The sequence below is a fragment of the Doryrhamphus excisus genome, chromosome 3 (genome assembly GCF_030265055.1).
Source record: "Doryrhamphus excisus isolate RoL2022-K1 chromosome 3, RoL_Dexc_1.0, whole genome shotgun sequence".
Lineage (NCBI taxonomy): Eukaryota > Metazoa > Chordata > Actinopteri > Syngnathiformes > Syngnathidae > Doryrhamphus > Doryrhamphus excisus.
Window position 1 is genome coordinate 10133943 of NC_080468.1, and position 24467 is coordinate 10158409.

General features: G+C 41.9%; 1 protein-coding gene across 1 annotated transcript; it reads left to right on the forward strand.

The window, feature by feature from the left end:
- The first annotated feature begins 5792 nt into the window (after positions 1-5792).
- acsl3b (acyl-CoA synthetase long chain family member 3b) lies at positions 5793-16132 on the forward strand. Its single transcript, XM_058068385.1, has 15 exons — positions 5793-6029; positions 7418-7877; positions 8799-8976; positions 9669-9778; positions 9866-10004; positions 10582-10732; positions 12340-12463; positions 12555-12626; positions 12699-12838; positions 13062-13234; positions 13305-13379; positions 13454-13645; positions 13821-13935; positions 14935-15092; positions 15183-16132. Exons 2-15 carry the CDS (start codon positions 7527-7529, stop codon positions 15338-15340), a joined length of 2136 nt encoding a protein of 711 aa, XP_057924368.1. The 5' UTR covers positions 5793-6029; positions 7418-7526; the 3' UTR covers positions 15341-16132.
- Positions 16133-24467: the final 8335 nt, after the last annotated feature.

Below are 24467 nucleotides of genomic sequence, written 5' to 3' on the forward strand. Positions count from 1 at the left end.
ATTGGTATTGATACTGCTGTTAATATTACATAGCAAAATTAGGTACAGTAAACCTCGGATATATCGGACTCAGATATATCGGAAATTCGCTCACAACGGACAGATAAAAAAGAACCGATTTTTCTGTAATGCATTTCCAATAAAAATTCATTGCATATATCGGATTTTTTATAACGGATTTCGCCCATTTCGGACAAAATCTCCAGTCCCGTTCCAATGCATTTCCATTAAATTTCCCTCGCATATATTGGATGGCCGCATCGTGGCGCTCCGATTCGCCGAATCGTGACAGGCCGCTATACGACGTCATTTGCAGCGTTTGCAGCGTTGCCTGCGCGTCCAGGTACATTGGAAACATAGTCAAGGAAGTGCCTTTTTATAACGGATAAAATCCGATTTACGCACATACCGGATATAAATCCGATATATGCGTAAAACGGACATTTTCCGGTATACGCATATAACGGATTTCGCTTATATCGGACAAAACCAGTGAGAACAATTGAATCCGATATATCCGAGGTTTACTGTACATACATTTGTCTTAAAACAGGGATATTTCTAATTTGAATGTAAAATATAAACTGCTAAAATGCTTTATGCATATAATAAGCATTGTGGATGACATGATATAATAACTGTTAATGTATCATTTCATTGTTTACAGTATATACTGTATATTAAGGGTGCAACACTACGTTTATTTGTATCAAAGCGTTCGATACAGGGGGTCACCTTTCGGTATGCGTGTAGTATGTATGCAACACATCTGGCAACACACTTCCGGTTGCCATCTTGGCGCGGCAGGGTGATCGTGTCATACCTCCTCCTTTGCTATAAGTACGTATCAGGGTGTACCTGCCCCTTGAAGTGCACATATTGAATACATTCATATTGATAATGCTGTACCAAATGAAGCATGAACTTATTTGATATGACTAACCATGACTTGATATGGATCTAGACGTCATTTTACTTGTTTAGCAAACTAGTTGAGGTTTAATCAACACACCTCTGTTGGTCGTAAACCAAGTAATACCCGAGTTGATTTAAGACACAATTATTAACAATTGGTTACACACAAATTACCAAAGATTATAACTCAATCAAAGTGTCAACTCTACATACATTGTGTTGTTCATCTTCAGTTCTCACCCCTGACTGTATTTGTACTACTGTGTTATAATATATGTCAACATTAGCATTTGAAAATAGGGGAATTTGTCCGCAAAATAAGGGAAGAAGCTCAAGAAAAAAATGACCTCATTTGTGTGTCCACTGCTAATGTACATTGCGCTTGCAGATTGCTGTTGCTCAAATCAGACTGCACTTCCGGAATAACAAAATAAAAAACAGACTGTGTATATATATATTTATACTGTACTCTGTATATTTTGTATTTTCATTTTTTAATAGATGTGTCTGCACCCTCCTAGTATGTGTCTGATCATACCTCGCAATAAAACCATTTCTGATTCTGATTCTGATTCGGAGAGGATTTTTGTTTTAAATAAAAGATAAAATGTATGACTACATTTGAAAATGGGAGGGTACTGGAAAAGGATGCCGAAATAAGGATGTTTGATGGGGAAAATGAGAGAATTGACAATATGGTTACATTTCTGTGTTTAAGAAATAAAAATGCATAATAATTCATAGTGTTTTACGTTGAATGAAAACATCATAGTGTGGGAAGGGGGAAAAAATGTAATTGTTAAAAATATGAGCATGTGAAACAATACATCAGTGTTTTTTTTCTTATTAGATGACAATTCACAAAGATATCTGCTTTTGGATTAAGAGTGAGCGCAATCCAAGTAACACTGCGGGCATTTATCAGGGCTTAGTGTTGTTTTAAGAGGCGACACTGGTCTCGGGAGTTAAAATAAAATCCACCTCTTTCAGTCTCCTCAAAGGCAACCCTTCATTTGGTCATCCAGTCAGTGAGTAATACCACTTAAATGCCACCGTGACTAAAGCTGCAGAGAAAAGGAGGGGTGGCAGGCTACCACTGGGAGCCACAGGCAACACAGTGTCTGGGCCTGCCGGCTTCATTTCATAAGGGGGACCGCCGGGCTTAAAGTTAAAGATTACTTTGAAATCTGCATCCCCGGCCATCAAACTCTCCTGCTGTAGCCCACCCTCCAGCCGTCACTCCCCTCTTCCCCAAAAAAAAAAAGAAAAAGCTGTCGCCACAGAGCAGGGGAAGAGTTGGGAGTGGATCCTCTTTGATGACAGAGAAGGATCCTTTTGTTCCCTAATCCCCACGCAAGCCTGTCCCCTCTTCCCCTTCTCTCGCCTTCTCGCTCCTTCTAGAAGTCAAGGGGCTTCATTATTACAAATTATTACCTTTTTGCTTGTTATTTAACAAAGTTATCTCATTGCGGTTTGTCTTTCTAACAATCGGATGGTCTAACAATAATAAGAGGATGCCTAACAAGTCACATGAACCAGGTCAAGTTGTCCGCCAAGAGGTGTTTCCTGAAGGAAGCGCCATTAGTCACTCAGGAAGAAGAGGTCACCCAGAAACAGACACCAACGCTTCCTGTCTTCCAAAGTGCGTCTTCACCTCATTATCACATTGGACACACACATTTCACAGGGGAGATGAAAGTGTTCCTCGCTTGCTACAAACATCTGCCCTAGTCGAGATGATCTCAAAGGCATAGCCTGGAGGAGAGCAATCACTGCGCCTCCACTCATCACGTGATCACGAGCTAATGCACGATTGTGTGCAACACATTGGCTTTTTGAGGGAATATTCCATTGCAAGCAGACATATGGCCTAATAACCTACACAAATGCTCTAAGGAGCAGAGACAAGGGTTCAATGTCCAGGGTCAAATGTGAAACATGGATTACCTGGACATTTCACCTACAATCTGCCCACTGACAGATGGAGAACAACAACTTCCTGTCTTATACACATTCATTGTTTATACAGCATCTTTTAAGAATGAAGCAACAATACATGCACACTAACTCCCTCTAGCGTGCCAATAGGAGAATGGCAGAAACATCGTTTGATTAATATACACTTGCACAATTTAACTGACCACCAGTGCTCAGTTTAGACAGATGCCAGAGAAACATATACTGCATACTGCGTATATATTGCTGTAGCTATTCACACCAGTATTTCATTCATTCATTCATTTTCTACCGCTTTTCCTCACGAGGGTCGCGGGGGGTGCTGGAGCCTATCCCAGCTGTCTTCGGGCGTAAGGCGGGGTACACCCTGGTCGCCAGCCAATCACAGGGCACATATAGACAAACAACCATTCACACTCACATTCATACCTATGAATGACAATTTGGAGTGGCCAATTAACCTAGCATGTTTTTGGAATGTGGGAGGAAACCGGAGTACCTGGAGAAAACCCACGCATGCACGGGGAGAACATGCAAACTCCACACAGAGATGCCCGAGGGTGGGATTGAACCCTGGTCTCCTAGCTGTGAGGTCTGCGCGCTAACCCCTAGACCACCGTGCCGCCCACCAGTATTTCATATGATGTTTAATGAGCTATGATGGTAAACTGAACTGAACTTACTGTAACTGCACATCCTGCTCCATGTTTGCAGACTACTGTAGAAACTATTGATTTTTCACATGATATACATATTTTGTAAGGGTTTCTGCTACATTATTTTTAAATTCATACATGTCTGTAGATCAGGGGTCTCAAACTCAATTTACCTGGGGGCCACTGGAGCTAGGGTCTGGGCAAGGCTGGGCCGCATCAGGTTTTCCAAAAAAAAAAAACAAAAAAAAAAACGCATTTATTAAAAACAGAAAAATATACAAACTTTTTCAGTGCTTTGGTTCCAATTTTCTACAAGAAAAGCTCTGATAAAACATTCCACTGTTCTCAAATATCTTAATTTTTATTTTTCTGCACAAAATAAGATGAAAAATAAATAAACAAATCAAGAATAAAGAAAATCAATCAAAATAATAGTAATAAATAAATATAATAATAATAATAAAACGGCAAATAATAACAACTTAAGAAACCACATATAGTTGGTGGGTAGACAAATTATTTTTTTCAGATTAAAATGAACAAAGCATTATTAGAGCCCTGTAGACATGACAAAACACGACTATAGTCACATTTATACTCTTTTTATTTACAACAGGGGTGCTCACACTTTTTCAGCATGCGAGCTACTTTTAAAATGACCGAGTCAAAATGATCTACCCACTACAAAAATGCAAAACATCTATTTATTTTCAAATGTATTGAGGATTATTTGTACGTACAATGTATGTTGATGTACCTTACATAACCAAATGAGCCAATATTGCAAAACACACATAATTAACTATTAACATTTTTTGTAATTACCTGAGTTTACTTTGATGACTTGCACTGAATTGAACCAGCCAGGGATGCATAGTCCGGACAGTAGCTGCTGATAGCCAGCCTCAAGCACACTTCCAAATGTTTATCAGTCATGGATAATATCCGTATCATAATATCCGTATAATATTCCATATCCGTATGGAAGTGATATGTTTTTTGCCTTTTTACTTGGTCCAGTTTTTGCCTTTTTACTTGGTCCAGTTTTTGCCTTTTTACTTGGTCCAGCTCCTTCACTCATTTTAGTGACCATAAACTTTAGCGAGGGCTTAAAATCTCGCAATTCGCCGACTAGCTTAGCACTTTGCATCGTTGTTTACGCATGAGCAGTGACCTAAAGGTCAAAATTCAGTTGTCATCTGACTGGTTGTCCTGTATGTCAATCAAGTAACGGGGATGGATGATAGGCTGACATCGTAAGTTCTGCTGCACTTAAAGACGTCGTTTGATTTGATTGGTCGCCCGAAGGGCAACATTCAGTTGTCATCTGAATGGCTGCCCTGTATATCAATCAAGTGCCGCGATCGACCAGCGATCGACCAGTACCACCTCCGCGATCGACCGGTAGCTCGTGATCGACTTAATGAGCACCCCTGATTTACAACATATTGCGCAACTGCAGGGTCTTGAGACACATGCTAACTTGCAAACTAGAGAGCTAGCGACCTAAACGGTAGCCTTCAAGTTATTTCCTTTAAACTTAAATAGCCAAAAACTTACCACTTCCACACGGATAGGGGGGATAACTATTAACAGTTATTTAACCTTTAACATGAACATTAATCAAACATAATTATTTTTTCTGGGTACATGATACCATACAGCATCCATATCAAACTTGCGCGGGCCGCACTAACATTAAACTTTCATATCAAGGCGGGGGCCTCAAACTAGTGTCCTGCGGGCCACATTTGGCCCGCGTGTTTGAGACCCCTGCTGTAGAGCATGCACAGTGTTGTCATTGTGTAGTCATGCTAGGCTAGACATTCACCGGTAGCTAACATCAAGAGCTAAACTTTGCTGAATTGCTATTATTAGCTGACAAGGCTTGCAAAGTTAGAGCAGGATGAGGGTGGGTTTATAATGCTTCAAGCGAAGTGGAAAGTTAGCATGTCACCATGGAAGACAGTACAAGACAGTACTTTTATCAGTTAGCACTTAGCATGGGCTGACCAAAGAAAAACATTGGCTTTATGTTGTTTAAAAAAAAACGATTACACCAAAATCAACTGCTTTTGTTTTAATTTTATACATGTCTTACTACATAATACGCGCAAAATGTGTTATTTTAGATTTTCATGTGCGAGTAAATACACTCGTGGATCTCAATTTGAGGTTTTATTTCCAGTCAGTGTTGACCGATAGTAACCCAACTGACGTCTCCCGCAGCCCCAAGCACGCGCCACCGACACTCGTCCAATCACAAGCCGCGCAATGGTCCGACGTCACTCGTTCACTTCCGGGCTGGTAAACGCTACCCGGGTGACACGAAAATGAACCATTTTACCCAATTTTATACTCTTTTGTAAAATACTTGAAATATTAACTTGAAACACAAACACACAGCGCTTTTAGACGTTGCCAAAATAATGTCAGCGCTTTGTTTTGACGGGTAACAATACCTGATACGATCCGGCAAGAAGCGCAGGCATAGCGGCTGAGGTGAGAATGTATTGAAAGCTTTGCAGATGTTGAGCTGATTGTTAGCAATCGGGATGCTAACGCGCGCGGCATACCGTATTTATGCTAGTTGCTCTGCCAAAATGCAACCAACAGTCCCATAAAGAGGTGGTTTAATTATGAGCAGTTAACATATTTGTATCGCATCAGCAGCTACAGTGAATGTGATTGTAAATCGATAAACATTAGCTTCCCCTTGGGCTAGCGTGTATGCAAGCTGCGTGCTAACTGCTCGCATGGAGTCCTGCAGCTTTCAAGCTATAATAATGTAGCCTCAGGCTACGTTTGTTGTCGTCGTAGCAACTAATGAATGAAAACGGTGCTGTAACACATTCTTCAATATTATCAAACGTTTCAAATGTGTGCAAATGGCTTATCTGTTGTGTGGCGTGCTCTTCAAGTGTCACCCGTCGCTCTCAAGGCCAAAGTAATCAATATATGATCAACACGACTTAATTTCCGGTAGCATAGTGGAGCATTGGTTAGCTTTGCTAAGTTGTAGAAGACCGAGTGGAAGAACGTCTTATATTTGCCTCGACTAGATCTTCTGTATAACACCTCCCTTTCCCTCAAAAAATGTTTTTCTCGACTATATTAAATTACTCAAACTACTGCCTAAACATAATTTCCCTTTGAAATAGCTTAAGCTACTTAGTAGGTTAGAAAAGTGATTATTTTTCTCAAGCTGCTGTGCCTCCCCTGAAATCACACTTTGAAAGCCCCCAATTTGGACTGTTTATCAAAACATTGTAATGTTCAGAGACATATACTTGTTTGTATTAATAGCTGCCACATAAGAATTATTGTTATAATTATTATTATAGAGCACTATTTAGTTTGGATTTGTTGCCTTGGCCCAACCCTTTTCATTGTACAGTGTTAGATTCTTCTCCACATTCTTACTAGCCTGCTATAGGACATCTTCCATGTGATGTTTGAACCTTGGGACAAGTTGGTACCTTTTCTTCAGTTTGCATTGCACTAAAGCGTTATTAGGTGCAATAATAAGTACGGTATAGCAAGTAGTTTCACTTAGCATTTTAATTGTTAATTGTCAAGGGCCTATCTATTGTTCAAAAAGCATTTAAACAAACAGAGTGTTGGTTTTGTACCAAAGTTTAACATTTATTAGATCTCAAATATTAGTTTTGTTGCCGCTGACCACCCAAAAATGTTTGTTCTCTATATGGTCTGTGCAGCTGTGCACCAGATCTGCCAAGATAAGAATTGCTGACAGAGAAAATGAGCTAAGAATAGGCCAAGATGGCTGTAGAGGATTCTATTACCATTGTCTGCAGGATCATATTTGCTGTTGTTCAGTTTTGCTGAGGCAGGCTGTGTTTTCTAAGCTTCATGTTTCTGTGTTGCAGGTCTGGTTGAATCGCTGCAGAAAGCAACCCAAGCCGGAGCTGCAAGACATATTTTTGACGGAAATATTCTAGTCATCTTCTGCAGTGACTTTTTTTTTCCTCAGGAGAGATGAAATTAAAGGAGGACATCAACCCCCTGCTACTACAGGTCTTCCGCTCAGTGGTCTGGGTCTACTCAGTGATCACCTTCATACCCTGGTATTTCTTCTCCGGGGCCGGTTCCAACCTGGAGCGGGCATGCCGCATCAAAGCGCGGTCAGTTAGCGGGCATCCAGCCGGGCCGTACAGAGCCATTAACAGCCATGAGAACCTGGTGGCATGGCTGCATCCTGGGGTGGATACCCTGGATAAAATGTTTGAGTATGCTGTTAAGAAGTTTCCCCAGAGGGACTGTCTGGGCACCAGGGAGGTGCTGAGCGAGGAGGATGAGCTCCAACCCAATGGGAAAGTCTTTAAGAAGGTGAGCATGAAGCTACATACTATGGAACCTTACAAGTCCAAACATACATCATTCCATGGGGGCAACAGTTGACAACTGTTCCTATGAATTTTTGTCATACTACTAAACTGTACATTTAACATTCTTAACTGTCATACAAGTGTAGAAATATGTCTGATCAACAACAATAATTACCATTTGATGATCAAGATGGGTGTGTAGTGGTCATGCATTGCACTTTTTGTTCTCCAGTGTCATACAAGTGTAAAATAAAGTTAACTGCTATAAAATAACACTTACAAATAAGTTCTATACTCACTATAGTGAGCAGCATAGGACACAGACATCTGTGCCACCTCCTACAATGCAATAAACGCCATTTCCAGCTCTATGGTTATCATCACACTTTCAGAGTTAAGATCCTCACTGATCTGAAGTCTCGCACAATGAATGGTTTGACCGCTATGTTTTTGTATGGCATGTATTCACCATACACTTTGTCACCGTAATTCATATTTGCTAAGGATTTCCAACTTTTATATGCAATTGAATTTAACTAGAAGTCCAGGATGTACCCCACCTCTCGCCAGAGCCTAATGAGGATAAACATCATAGAAAATCCATGGAGGGTTTATAAGTGCTTCAACAGAAGCAGTTTTGGGCAGCATGTTGTTGGTGCAATATCTGTAAGAGCCTGTGGGTGGCACAATTTCACCAGCTGAAACTTCACTTACCTTCCACATGAGATGAATGCCTGCAATGATTCAATATATAAATGTAGAGAAATACACATACAGTCATTACATCAGCTTTGCTATGCTTCAACTTTAAATGACTTGTTAACCATTATTCACCCTAAACAAAATATTATGATGACATCAGGCTATCCAGTTGTGATACACACTCCAGCATCAAGCTAAAGCGCCTTTGCTTTATGTGTAGGTCATTCTCGGGAACTATAACTGGCTGTCATATAAGGAGACCTACCAGGCGGCCAGGACATTCGGCAGCGGGCTCGCGTCTCTCGGCCAGAGGCCGAAGTGCAAGATCGCCATCTTCTGTGAGACCAGAGCTGAGTGGATTGTGGCAGCTCAGGCCTGCTTCATGTACAATTTCCAACGTGAGTGACACGACGAAAGAGATGTACAGTCGTCTCTCATCAAAAATATATTCATTAATAAATCTTCCAGTTTTTTTATTTTTTTATGCATATCGAAGCAAATTTAACATTTTTGCCTAAATTAAGCATTAATCCATTATTCATTCACTCCTTGATCACATACTGGTGACAGTAAGTTACATCTGTAGTCACAGCTGCCCTGGGATACATGGAAACATGGCTGCCAATTCGCACCTACGGCTTCTCCGACCACCACCAAACATACATTCATACACTAAACTGAAAAATGAACTCAAATAAATATATAAGGCATTCAGAAGTGTCATCCAGAGACGTTGTGAATGACATGTAGTATTCTATACTGGTCCCATCATTCAGCCCCATAGGTAACACATTTACAGCAAGACATGCAAGCATGTACGTTTTAAATGGCCGCTTTATGAGTGTATGAGTGTAAAGGTGACTATAGGTTTGTTATTTCATGTGTAGAGGTTTTCAATAATGGTAATAATCATAATTTAAGGTGGTAAACAAGTTTTTTATGCTCTTAACTATGAAAATATTTCATTTATAAATTACCAAATTCACTTATCACGGGTGGTTGTGGAACACATCAACCGTTATAAAAGAGGAAATACTATATTTCAACTCTGGATGTTAATGACTCACTTTGTTTTCCTTTTATTTGACAGTCGTCACACTGTATGCCACACTTGGACCCACGGCCATCGCCCATGGTCTGAACGAGACAGAGGTCACTCACATCATCACTAGTAAAGATCTGCTGCAGGGCCGTCTCAAGGTACCTGAGTGAAAAGCAGTGTAGATGCAATCAATCCCAATTTGTTTTTTTTTTATTCGTAACTTTGTCCCTGTCCACTCCTACCAGGCAATTCTTTGTGATGTTCCGAGGCTGCGGTACGTCATTGTGGTTGATAAGAAACTGTCCAGTTGGCAGGACATCCCCAGAGGCATCACGGTCCACAGCATGGATGCTGTGAGAGAGATGGGATCCAAGCCTGAAAACTGTGAGTGTTTGCACAACCGGATTAAAAAGGTTTCTAATTTTGCCAGCGTACTGGAAGTACACTGCGGCTTAAAGCTGATGTGGAATTGGAGTGATGGGAAGCACAAAAAAACACGTTGCATCTGAATTATTCATTCATTCATTGATTTTCTACCGCTTATCCTCACGAGGGCCGCGGGGGTGCTGGAGCCTATCCCAGCTGTCTTCGGGCGAGAGACCCTGGAATGGTGGCCAGCCAATCACAGGGCACATATAGACAAACAACCATTCACACTCACATTCATACCTATGGACAATTTGGAGTGGCCAATTAACCTAGCATGTTTTTGGAATGTGGGAGGAAACCGGAGTACCCTGGAGAAAACCCACGCATGCACGGGGAGAACATGCAAACACAGAGATGGTCATGGGTGGAATTGAACTTGGGTCTTTGTGCTAACCACGAGAACACCGTGCAGCCCGCCTCTGAATTAATGAAGGGAAAATTTAAGTGAAAGAAATGGCTTCCTGTCATATGTAAACACACCCCCACCTGTGGTCAGCTGTTGTCTAACCTTCATCTGCCATCCCATCCGCAGTAGCAACAGACTGCAGACAACCACAGTCTTCAGACATTGCCGTCATCATGTACACCAGCGGCTCCACGGGCATCCCCAAGGGTGTGATGATCTCCCACGGCAACATCATTGCTGGCATCACCGGGATGGCGGAGCGAATCCCCAACCTCAAGTATGCATATACTAAATTGACCAAACTCCTCTGAGACTTTCCTCTACTCAGTTTATGCTGAAGCTTCACTGGGTAGTGCTCTGATCTACAAGGTAAACCCTAATGACTGGGAGTCACACTATTAAATGTGCTAAAACAAGTGAAAAGACAAAAGTATTGACGTACAAGAAATGAAAATAGGCTCAGGCCTCTATTAGGGGCATGGTGATCTTGGGCCCCCTTCGGAGGAATCACATGATTACAGCGCCCCTGTGGCAGCCATTCAAAACTCACAAAACCCTTCTTTCAAATGGTTACTGACGTAGTCTTTTGTCTAAATAGCAGGCAACACAAGTGAGTATACCTCAAGTAAATACACGTATGTCCAAAAGAGGCACCAATTTCAAGTCTGCTGTTAATTGAACAGTGGTGTACATTAGAGCAGTGATTTTCGACCTTTTTTGAGCCACGGCACGTTTTTTACATTGGAAAAATCTTGTGGCACACCACTAACCAAAAATGTTCCAAAATGTCACCACGACCTCACACGTGCATCAATAAGTCTATGGGAGGAACAAGGTAGGTGTTGCCACACGGACCAATATTACATTGCTCTGCCAGTCTTTACACCACAGACACTCCACAGTAGCCACGTTTTTACATCACCACTTTTTCTCTTTCCCAATGACCTTTCGGGAAACAATGGTATCCATGGAAAGGAATATTCCAATCTCTTGTCTACATGCGCCGTGAAAATCAACCAGAATAGTCAATAGGGCATGCCCAGTAAAACGTACATCAACATTACGTGATACCGGCTTCCCCAAGTTTTTCTTTCACTTCTTGGAATAACTCCGTATTGCCAGTTTTTCGTCTGTCCAGTCTTGAAATTTAGTTTGAATCCAAAACAAACTTTGCTTAGTCCAGTGCCGATTGCTGGCCTCCATTTTTAAAAGTGAAGAACGTCTGGATCTGCGTGTTACGTCATATCTGAGCATGCGCTGAAAGAACGCACCCGGGATCAATTTAAATAGGAAAAGATCAAATTCAATCTTGCTAATATTTTATAATTAAACTCAGGACATGTTTTATATAGATACATATTTTGTTTTTTAATAAAACTGCACTTGTGAATGGCGTATAGAAGGGTTTAGATTCTGTTTCACAGATGGTGGTAATGCATACGAAAGCTGCTTGCCAACCGCCAATAAACAACAGAAGAAGAAAAACACCAGGAAGAAGAAGGCACCCTGACAACTTTCCGTTTGAGCGGGTACAAGATACCTCAATCGGATTGGTTAAAGGAATATTCCATCCCTGTTCAATTCTTTCCGTTTGAGCAAATAAACCAAAGTGAATTGGAATATTTAGGTCCATGTATACTATTGACATAATGGCTATTGACATAATATTTGCAAATGATGATTAATAAATGTTAATTATAAAAAGTGATATTGGATAATTCCTCACGGCACACCTGACGGTTTCTCAAGGTACACTAGTGTGCCGCGGCACAGTGGTTGAAAATCACTGCATTAGAGTAGAGGCCACCATTTGCTAAAAATCAACAAGTGTCATACTCTGTGCAAAGTGTGGAAACTAAACAGCTGTTGTGAATGCGTTGGCAGTGAAACAGACACCTACATTGGCTACCTGCCATTGGCTCACGTTTTAGAGCTCAGTGCAGAGCTTGTGTGCATCTCTCATGGCTGTCGCATCGGCTATTCCTCCCCTCAGACTCTTGCCGACCAGGTCAGTGGCCACCGCCTGCAAACAGCTGAGCAGATTTTGCTGTTTGATGGTACATTCACAATCATGGGACAATAATGTTTCCTTGTTGCAGTCCACCAAAATAAAAAAGGGCAGTAAAGGGGACACCAGTGTGTTACGACCTACGCTCATGGCTGCTGTACCAGTGAGTCCTTAAACAACATTTGTGGTCTGTAAAGTGTTAAATTTAATTAATAGCCTTTTTTCTCATCGACAGGAAATAATGGACCGTATTTATAAGAACGTGATGACGAAGGTGGAGGGTATGAGCAAATTCCAGAAGACGCTCTTTGTGCTGGCGTACAACTACAAGATGGAGCAGATCTCGAAGGGCTATAGCACGCCTCTTTGTGACAGGTGATGCATTCTTGACACAAGAAGAAGCTGCAGCAAAAGCAAACTCATTATTCTCAAATAAGTCAACAATAGTAAATTAGTTTCTTCTAAATGTACAATTCATTTGATTGTGTGTATGAATAATATATTATATCTATTTTCCCATATAAAGCTTAGCTACAAGCACTGAATACACTGAATATCTATAAAATGAAGACTGAAATACATTCTTTTCTTGTTTTAGTCTGGTGTTCAAGCGGGTCCGTGCACTGCTGGGTGGCAACACACGAGTGCTTCTCTCTGGCGGAGCTCCACTGTCGGCCGCCACGCAGCGCTTCATGAACATCTGTCTCTGCTGCCCTGTGGGGCAAGGCTACGGTCTGACAGAAACCTGTGGAGCAGGAACCATCAGCGAGGGTGAGGGCAAAAACACCTTTTTAGCAGTGAGTGATGTCATTGATAGCTTTTTAACGCTGAGGTGTTACAGTTTGGGACTACAGCACCGGGCGAGTCGGAGCGCCTCTGGTTTGCTCAGAGATCATGCTCAAAGATTGGGAAGAGGGTGAGTCCAGAATAGAGTGAGTCGATGTGTGACAGGTCGTCTGGTTTTGACGGTGCAGCCTTGTGCATCCATAGGCGGCTACTACAGCACAGACAAGCCCAACCCACGTGGTGAAATCTTGATCGGCGGGCCCAACGTGACAATGGGTTACTATAAAAACGAAGCCAAGAACTGCGAGGACTTTTTTGTGGACGCGAAAGGCCAACGGTGGTTCTGCACTGGGGACATTGGAGAGTTCCACTCCGATGGATGCCTCAAGATTATCGGTGAGAAACTACAGTATGTTGTGGATGGTCAGCATCTCTGTTGGATGGATGGATGGATGGATGAAGTTTCATGTTTTTTTTATAACACAAATATTTTTTTTACATTCCAACTTACTGTCTCAGCATACTATATACTCATATTACTACTATTCCTATTAATGTTTGTCTTCCTTAGATCGCAAAAAGGACCTGGTGAAACTGCAGGCCGGCGAGTATGTCTCTCTAGGAAAAGTCGAGGCCGTTCTGAAGAACTGCTCGCTCATAGACAACATCTGTGCCTACGCTAACAGGTAAAGTCCATCCAAGAAAGACTACTATTCAGGGCTGGACAATAACGATGTACCGATGGCCCGGGGCAAGTTAAAACAAAATTGGGGCAAGTAAATCCAATCAGTGATATTCCCGTGGGGCAAGTGTACTTTGGCATGCCATACTGCCAAGAGTTTTTTTAAAAGCGGTTCTTGTTGGGTGTTGGTAAAACACGGACTGCGTAATTCCGGTGGTAATTTGCAAACCAATCCTTGCAAATCTTGAAATGGACCAATCAGAATCCTTTATTTAGACCGCGGTCCGCGTTTTACCCACACCCGTTCTTGTTGGCGATCAACCAATCAGTGATGGTTTGACTAGGAAAACATCTATCATGGCGTCCCTGCCAACATGGTCTAATTCTTCAACAACTTGTGAAGGAAAAGAGCAAAAAGTGATGAACCAGTGCCTCCTAAACAAGTATTTTATTAGCGGCAGCAAATCAAATGATGGCACAGGTGAGTGAATCACATTGCTGTGACAATTTGAAGTGGTCACAATGAAACACCACCGATTAGATCCAATACCAAGTGCTGATTTTGCACAAGCTACAAAATCTAGCGCTTCCATTTCTCTGTGGATTTTTCTCACCTTTGCTTCACAAATTATTGTTTGACCATTGAGCATTTTTTTCTGGATTAAAAACACTTTACTAGTACACAAATGTGTCTATTCAATAATGTTTCATTGTGGTGCACAACTTCTAAAAGTCTCTTGACAATCCAGATTTCCATGCAACGTCATGATCTATGTAGGAAAACAACCACAAGAAATGATAATCATTTCATCTTTATTTGAGATTCTCATGTGATGCCACAAAAATGAGATGATATCATTATGGCAGTCTTTTCATTTTACTTGGGGCAAGTAGTTCTCACCTTAAGGATTCCCCATGGGCAAGTCATTTTGGTTTTTAAATGTAGAGCCCTGCTATTATTGTGCCGATGTTTTTAGTGACTTTCTCTGTGTTTTGTTTGTAGCGATCAGTCCTACGTGATCAGCTTCGTGGTACCCAACCAGAAACAGCTCCTGGCGCTGGCAGAGCGGATGCAGGTGCGAGGCACATGGGAGGAGATCTGCAACAACCCCGTGATGGAGAAGGAAGTCCTCCGCGTCATCACAGAGGCCGCTATTTCATGTAAGGCGTTCACTTATATTCTTCACGTATGTTTTTAAACTCACTCTTGCATGTCATGGTGGCTGAACTTCCACGCTCTCCATCGCACAGCAAAACTGGAGCGATTCGAGATCCCCATGAAAGTCCGTCTGAGCGCCGAGCCTTGGACACCAGAGACTGGCCTGGTCACCGATGCATTCAAACTAAAACGCAAGGAGCTCAAAACACACTACCAAGAAGACATTGAGAGGATGTATGGAGGAAAATAGCACACACAATAAACACCAAGTATATCTGAGGTTGCTGGAAGGATCTGGAGGGGAAGCATTATGATTAAAATACAGTCAACATTCACACGGACACACAAAACAACCCCACCTGCTCTGCTTTCCAGTGGCCAGCAATGATCAATACATAAAGAAATCCAGCCTCGCTGTCCCTTCTACCTTCCACCCAACCAGTGACTCACACTCCCGAGTCCACTCCTATCAATGTGCTGAGCTCTCAGAGTCGCCATGGCGACCAGGGCCTAATACGAACTTCTGCATGAAGTGAATCAAATGTGAGGTTTATACGTACGTGGATCGGCGTCAGCCGCCATCCTCTGCTCCCTGGAACCGCCCCCCGCTGGTACAACCTAAAAACTCAATAGGCGAACAAATGGTGGCGCATGAGTGCTGCCTTATACCGGGATCCCTCCTGTGCTTTAAAAAGCTCAATCTGGGTTTCTTTGTTTTTTTTATTAATGCTCCATGATTGGAATCACCAATATGCAAGTTTCAAGGTTCTTGTTCAATATTGGCCTGATTGTGATCATATGTGAATGATCTATTTTACTAATAACTAACTAACAGGGCAGATTGTAAAACATCACAAGGATCTTTTGTAATGAGTAACGTTCAGGCTGGTATGTGGGGATTGCTTGTTGTTTTTTTCTGTGTTCCTTGGTTGCTTCTTATTCTCTTTTTTTTGTATGAGGAAAGTGTTACAAAGCCATGAGAGATTGAGCGTGTAATGTTTGTTTTTTTTATTAATTTAATTATATTCGTATTTTTTTTATTCACCATTTTCTGCTTTTGTGTTTTGTATTTTTCCTCCCCTAAATGACTAAGACACTCCACTAAAAGATCAAATGCCAGGGCTGGATAGTTGACGCTTGTCCCAAAGTTTGTTTACTTGAGTGTGTGTTTACTGATTTGTCTTCGGCCTCCTCAGTTGTGGTCTCAGGCTTTGTGGCGTTAGGTTGGTTTTGTTTAGTTTTTTTTACACCTTTGTCTCCAATTTGCGCTGATCTCCAATCTGAGGAGCTGAAGTTGCGTCTTGTTGGTTGGTTGGTTGGTATATTTAAAAAGTTGCCCTACCTCATGTTGATCATTTTGTTCCTCCCATCAAATTTACTGTTACCTCCCATTGGCGAGTTACATACTATGGTTCAGTCATCATGATACGGTTGCGGTTACTACTTCCTACGTTATCTTCCTCTTTATATGATTTGCCCGCCATTCTTTTACTCTTGAATATAGCACGCTTGTCTCCTATCAAACTTCCCACGTTACCTTCCGTTTGTCATGAGCACCCTGACAGGTTGCATTTGTGCGCTTTGTTGGGATGCAACTCATATACAAGCTTATGGTCGCCTGGTTATCATACACAATGTCGGGGTTTATGTAAACAATAAATGACCTAAGCGCTGAATGGCTTTCTCCAAGGAAAACAAGTTAGTTTGCCTTTCCTTTTTTTTTTGCCTCACAGTTCCTTTTTTTGTACAACAACTCCATATTTTACTTCTTCTCAGGCTTAGATATGTTTTGTTTTTACTTGTGAATACAAAATACAAATACAAACAAATGTGCAATATTTATACACAAATTTTAAACATTACTTAGGAAGGTAACAAAACTTCTTTTCAAAGCCAGTTTTCTAGCGGTGTAATAAGAGATGGAGGATGGTAGAGCGACACTGTAGGCTTGTGTGACGGTCGTGCTAACTCGTGTTGTATTTTAGGGTGGAAAGTAGCGATGGACTGAATTGAATAAGAAGTCTATTTGTCTATTGTGGATGTTTTGAAGTAGTTGGAAGTTAAATGGAGTGTGCTACTCGGCCGCAACCAGTAGAGGTCCTACGGCCACTCTACTTTCACTCACTACAACACTGGCATGGAAACAGGAGTTCAAAACATTCGGAAATAAATAATTAATAAAATTGAATGCTAATCTTTTACAGATTGCCAGTAACATTTCTGTACCTTAATAACAGGTTTGTGTGTGTGTGAAAGTGTATATAAAACGGTTCTGCCGATTTCATATTTAAAGTAATGTACATTCATAACTACTGTAGCTTTGTGGTGATAATAATGAGCATATTTTTCTGTATGGGGACACTTTTTTTTTTTTTTTCTCTTACTCCCACCCCTCCCAATCTATTCTGTTCAGACGTCAGCACTCCTCCCCTCCCATCGCTGCCTGGAATGCAAATTCTGCTTGTAGATATTTAGCATGTTTTTTTTTTTTTTTTTACCATACCGCTGAGAAGTCCGTAGCTTACTGTGCTGTTTTGCTGCTCTTCCTCTGCCTGACTCAAAGCGGCTTGTTGCCTTCTGACACACGTGAGCTCGTATTCCAGGGCTCCTACGAATGTGACGTCACAAATCCAGCCCCATTCCTCACTATTATTTTTTACAGTGGAATGTCAATTACTGGAGAGGGATTTGTCCAAGTTTTTTTTCTGTGTATATTCAATAATATCTTGATGACTTTTTTTCTTTGTGTGTGGGGGGGAGCAGAGAGGGGCCCTTCCAGTTGGCGACAAGAAAGTGTCTCTTTCCTTATCTCTTTGTGATTTGGCCTTGAAAATGATGTAATAAAATAAAAAAGGTTTGTGTTGTAACGGCAGTGTCATGCGCTCTTTGTGTGTGTCGTGTGAGGCATCTTGATTACAGTCACCCTGAGACTAGTGTTGCTATGGCAACCAAGCCATCGGGTGAATATCTGTGTTTGCGAGAATGTATTTTGTGTGTGTCGACGCTAATGGAACATGTCGTTCTAGGAGCTCTTGAGTCAGAGCTAATGAGATGATTCTTTTACTGTTGGTTGCTTTTACTTGAGTATTATTCAAGATGCCAATTTAGGAATACACTTTAATTTGTCCCCTTTCGGATTTCATATTTTTTTTGTATGTTTTTCTGAACAAAAATGCAGTTTTTAAATGAAACTTTTTTATTATTAAGGGAGAAAAAACCTAAATGGGTGGCACGGCGGTCGAGTGGTTAGCACGCAGACCTCACAGCTAGGAAACCAGGGTTCAATTCCACCCTCGGCCATCTCTGTGTGGAGTTTGCATGTTCTCCCCGTGCATGCGTGGGTTTTCTCCGGGTATTCCGGTTTCCTCCCACATTCCAAAAACATGCTAGGTTAATTGGCCACTCCAAATTGTCCATAGGTATGAATGTGAGTGTGAATGGTTGTCTGTCTATATGTGCCCTGTGATTGGCTGGCAACCAGTCAGCTGGGATAGGCTCCAGCACCCCCGCAATCCTCGTGAGGAAAAAGCGGTAGAAAATGAATGAATGAATGAATGAATGAAAAAAACCTAAATGGCCCCTAAAGCTAATACCTGGTTGGGTCACCTTTGGCAGCATCAACTGCAATCAAGCATTTGTGATAACTTGCAATGAGTCTCTTACAGGAGGAATTTTGCAGAATTGTTGTCATTCAGCCACATTGGAGGATTTTCCAGCATGAAGCGCCTTTTTAAGGTCGTGACACAGCATCTCAATAGGATTCAGGTCAGGACTTTGACTAGGCCACTCCAAAGTCTTCATCTGTTTTTTCTTCATCCATTCAGAGGTGGACTTGCTGGTGTGTTTTGGATCATTGTCCTGTTGCAGAACCCAAGTTGGTTTCGGTTTGAGGTCACCAACAGATGGCCAGACATTCTCCTTCAGGATTTCCTGGTAGACAGCAGAATTCTACTAGTTCCTGAAGCACCAAAACTGGACCCCAGACCATCACACTACCACCACCATATTTTACTGTATGGTGGTCTTTTTCTGAAATGTGGTGTTACTTTAACATCAGATGTAATGGGTCACACACCTTCCAGAAGGTTCAACTTTTGTCTCGTCAGACCACAGAGTATTTTCCCAAAGTTCTTGAGACTCATCAAGACGTTTTCTGGCAAAACTGAGATGAACCTCAATGTTCTTTTTGTTCAGCAGTGGTTTTCGTCTCGGAACTCTGCCATGCAGGCCATTTTTGCCCAGTGTCTTTCTTATGGTGGAGTCATGAACACTGACCTGTGGATGTTGCTGTGGGGTCTTTTGTGACCTCTTGGAGGAGTCGCTGCTGCGCCTCTGAGGTACTTTTGGTTGGACGGCCACTCCTGGGAAGATCCACCACTGTTCCATGTTTTCACCATTTTTGGATAATGGCTCTCACTGTGGTTTGATGGAGTCCCAAAGCTTTACAAATGGGTTTCTAACCTTTAGATCTCAATCACTTTCTTTCTGGGGTACGGGGTAACAGAGAGGCAATCACTTTTTTGCACACTATGCAGATTTTTTCCCTCCCTTAATAATAAAAAATGTGAAAACTGCATTTTGAGTTCAGTTGTGTTGTCAATAACAAATATTAAAATGTATTTGATGATCTCAAACATTTAAGTTTGATCTCAAACAGGCAAAAGAAAAATAAATCAGGAAGGGGGGCAAACACTTTTGCACACTACTGTATCTGCAGCTCACTTGATGTCCATCCCCTCCTGCTCAAGCTTGACCAAGACGACTAGCACAGACACAGTAAATGCAAGGTGCATTTACAGACATCGGGTCATTGGATTAAAGATCGGCCAGTTGAGAATCTCTGCATTTAGTTCACTAGTATTTGATGGGATCAAATTATTTCAGCGGAGACACAAAAATGATCTCAAATGTGCTTGAGCTGATTAGAAATGGTTAGAGATGTCAATCAAACCAATAACAATGATGAGTATTTCACTTTGTTGAATGATAAACATGGATGGCGTGTACGAAGGTACAATTTAACTTTGGGTAACAGTTCAATTGGGATAGTTTGAAAAAAGAAAAAGGCTGAGCTATTTTCAGATTTTAAGGTAGGAAACTTTCAGCACCCACAATGCACTCTGCTATTTGCTTGCCGTGTTATTGACAACACAACACTCGTGTTAATTTAGCCTTCTTGTCTTTGTTGACAACATGGCAGATGGTGTGCAGAGCCAACGATGAGGCTCTGTGTATATTTTGTTCACAATTAAAGGTTCCTTTAAGCCAGGGGTCTCAAACACGCGGCCCGCGGGCCAAATGTGGCCGGCAGGACACTAGTTTGAGGCCCCCGCCTTGATATGAAAGTTTAATGTTAGTGCGGCCCGCGCAAGTTTGATATGGATGCTGTATGGTATCATGTACCCAGAAAAAATTATTACGTTTGATTAATGTTCATGTTAAAGGTTAAATAACTGTTAATAGTTATCCTCCCTATCCGTGTGGAAGTGGTAAGTTTTTGGCTTTTTAAGTTTAAAGGAAATAACTTGAAGGCTACCGTTTAGGTCGCTAGCTCTCTAGTTTGCGAGTTAGCATGTGTCTCAAGACCCTGCAGTTGCGCAATATGTTGTAAATAAAAAGAGTATAAATGTGACTATAGTCGTGTTTTGTCATGTCTACAGGGCTCTAATAATGCTTTGTTCATTTTAATCTGAAAAAAATAATTTGTCTACCCACCAACTATATGTGGTTTCTTAAGTTTTTATTATTTGCAGTTTTATTATTATTATTATATTTATTTATTACTGATTGATTGATTTTCTTTATTCTTGATTTGTTTATTTATTTTTCATCTTATTTTGTGTACAAAAATAAAAAGTAAGATATTTGAGAACAGTGGAATGTTTTATCAGAGCTTTTCTTGTAGAAAATTGGAACCAAAGCAAAGTTTATTCATTTTTCTATTTTTAATAAATGCGTTTTTTTGATGCGGCCCAGTCTCACCCAGACCCTAGCTCCAGTGGCCCCCAGGTAAATTGAGTTTGAGACCCCTGCTTTAAGCTCTCCTCTCCTGTGACTGAGATGTGACTTCCTCTCGCTGCACCACAAAGCCAACCACTGCACCAAGAGCTACAGGAAACATCTTCCATATTATATGAAAAGCAGTCTCTCTGTTTGCTGTCCTGCTAATTTAACAAGTCCAACTCTCCTCTCCCTCCCTCTTCCTGTTTACTTATGACTCAGAGGTTCTCTGTGCGCACGCTCCACTGTGAGCCCATGTTGAAGTTTACCCAAGGATAGCGCCATCACAGAGGTGGGTATCAGCTGGAGGAAACAATAATTACATCTGGGGCACCGTGGTAAAAGGTGTGGTCCATCACGACAAACAACACAGAAGGCGATGATGGGGGATTAGGGGGATCACGAGTGATGATAAAACTGGGCAGCAGAGGTGACCTCAGCACTGCTATCACCAAATGTGCTATCCCAGCTGGAGCCTATCCCAGCTGTCTTCGAGCGAGAGGCGGGGTACACCCTGGACTGGTGGCCAGCCAATCACAGGGCACATACGTATAGACCAGGGGTCGGCAACCTTTATTATCAAAAGAGCCATTTTACCCACACGCTTACTAAAGGAAAACAGATAGGAGCCGCAAAACATCATTTAAAAACAATATCTTATAAACTTTTGAAAGTTTGAATCAGTTTTAACGCCAAATTTTTACACCAAATTGTTGCTTCTCGTCACATGTGAGCTCTTTGAGCTCATCCAATCACGAGTCAGAACTCATTCACTTCAATTCATTCAGGGTCTCACAGAAAGTCAGATTAAAAAAAAAAACTCATTAAAAAATGCATATTTTTTCCCATTAGGGTATTTTAAAAAAATACTTGAGCGTTGTGAAGGGAGCCACAACAAAGTGGCTGAAGAGCCACATGCGGCTCTGGAGCCAGGGGTTGCTGACCCCTGGTATAGACAAACAACCATTCACACTCACATTCATACCTATGGACAATTTGGAGTGGCCAATTAACCTAGCATGTTTTTGGAATGTGGGAGGAAACCCACGCATGCACGGGGAGAACATGCAAACTCCACACAGAGTGGAATCGAACCCTGGTCTCCTAGCTGCAAGGTCTGCGCGCTAACCACTAGACCGCCGTGCCGCCCTTTTCTCTTTTCAATATAAATCAATTTTGGCGAATGTTTTTAAAGGTTTCAAAGATTTTTAAAAGATTGACTTCAAGTAAAAACATAAAATTAAAAACTTCTGGTAATCTGACATGTTTTGTCTGAGGACCTCAAGTGTGAGTTTTTGTTTACAAAAGGATGCATGAAAATGAATGTTGCTGCTAATCCAGTGTTCCCCCTACATACTGGATGAACCCCCACAAATAGAGTTGGCAATGCTTGTTTAACCCTGCTCATAAACCCATTATAATGGGACTGTCTGTGAATGTAGAGATGAGACAATACACAGGATTGGGTCTATGAGAACGAGACGAGATTTTAACATTTAAAAACCTTTAGGTTAATTGGCGACTCCAAATTGTCCATAGGTATGAATGTGAGTGTGAATGGTTGTTTGTCTATATATGTGCCCTGTGATTGGCTGGCCACCAGTCCAGGGTGTACCCCGCCTCTCACCCGAAGACAGCTGGGATAGGCTCCAGCACCCCTGCGACCCTCGTGAGGGTAAGCGGTAGAAAATGAATGAATAAATGAATGAGTAAAATGCTAATATTGAGACTAGTCTGTCAAGGAAATGTAGTCAAATGCCTATCCCTGCATCTTATATTACAGTACATAATGTAAAATAACACTGGAATATTAGCCAATGTTGTTTGATTGGGTTCTATTGGATTCTACCCAGGAATGTCGCCACCCCAAATGTTGTGTTCCCTAAAAAAGAAATAACTATATAATTTTTATATAAATTTCCATGTTATTGTCATATTTGTGTTGACTTTGGAATGCATCAAAATGACCTTTCGCTAATGCCGGGCCAACATGGGGAGGGGGGGGGGGGGGACGTGTTGAGCCAAAATGTGAGCGAGCGTGATGATGGCGAGCCAAAGAGAAAGAGAGGAGGGGCTGGGAGGAGGGGGACAAGTGATACGTCTGGGCGATGACTCACCGATGCTGGGTATTTATAGCATCACTGAAGCGGGAGGGTGGGTGCCTGGAAGGTGGAGGACTGCGTCATCACACGGCCAACAGGGAGTGGCGGGCGGAGGCAGATGAGAGTGCAAGCGGGGAGGCGAGTGGAGGAGCTGATGGGCCAAAGCAGCAGAGTGGAAGATGTGGGCGGGGATGAATGAAGATCTGTTGAAGGATGAGAGGATGAACTGCAGAGAAGGAGAAGGCGTGACACAAATAGAAGTACACCATTTAGAAGTAAAAAGTCACTTTTAAAAGACCAAAATGAAGGACATACTGCAAGTGGATAAAATCATTCCCATAATAACCAAATGTATCCTTACATTTTGGATTATTGATTGATGGTCGCTTGGTGGGACATTGTTTCCCATCCCACCAACCAGCCTGTTTCGCTAATGACGTCAGTGAATGCGTCACACTCCCCCCCGCCCGTCGACATCCTCCTCCCTTCATAGACTATAACATAATGAGTGCGTGTGTACGTTTGCATGCAACAGCATGGATTTGAAAAGGGATGAACAGCACAGCACCAAGGAGAGCTCCCACCCACATCCACACCAGCTAGTGTGAAAACAAATGAAGCGTGTGGATGATAGAAAATAGAAAATGGAGTGGTTAGCGCGCAGACCTCACAGCTAGGAGACCAGAGTTCGATTCCACCCTCGGCCATCACTGTGTGGAGTTTGCATGTTCTCCCAGTGCATGTGTGGGTTTTCTCCGGGTACTCCGGTTTCCTCCCACATTCCAAAAACATGCTAGGTTAATTGGCCACTCCAAATTGTCCATAGGTATGAATGTGAGTGTGAATGGTTGTTTGTCTGTATGTGCCCTGTGATTGGCTGGCCACCAGTCCAGGGTGTACCCCGCCTCTCGCCTGAAGACAGCTGGGATAGGCTCCAGCACCCCCACGACCCTCGTGAGGATAAGCGGTAGAAAACGCTTACCATATAGACAAACAACTATTCACACTCACATGCATACAATTTGGAGTCACCAATTAACCTAGCATGTTTTTGGAATGTGGGAGGAAACCGGAGTACCCGGAGAAAACCCACACATGCACAAGGGGAACATGTTAAACACAAAGATGCCCGAGGGTGGAATCGAACTCAGGTCTCCTAGCTGTGTAGTAATGTAAACATACTATCAACAAGTAAAACAGGTTAGTTATTATAAATTGACAAGTCAGTTAAATAAATGCCGGCAACTATACAATTTGAAAAGTTGCACATTTGTA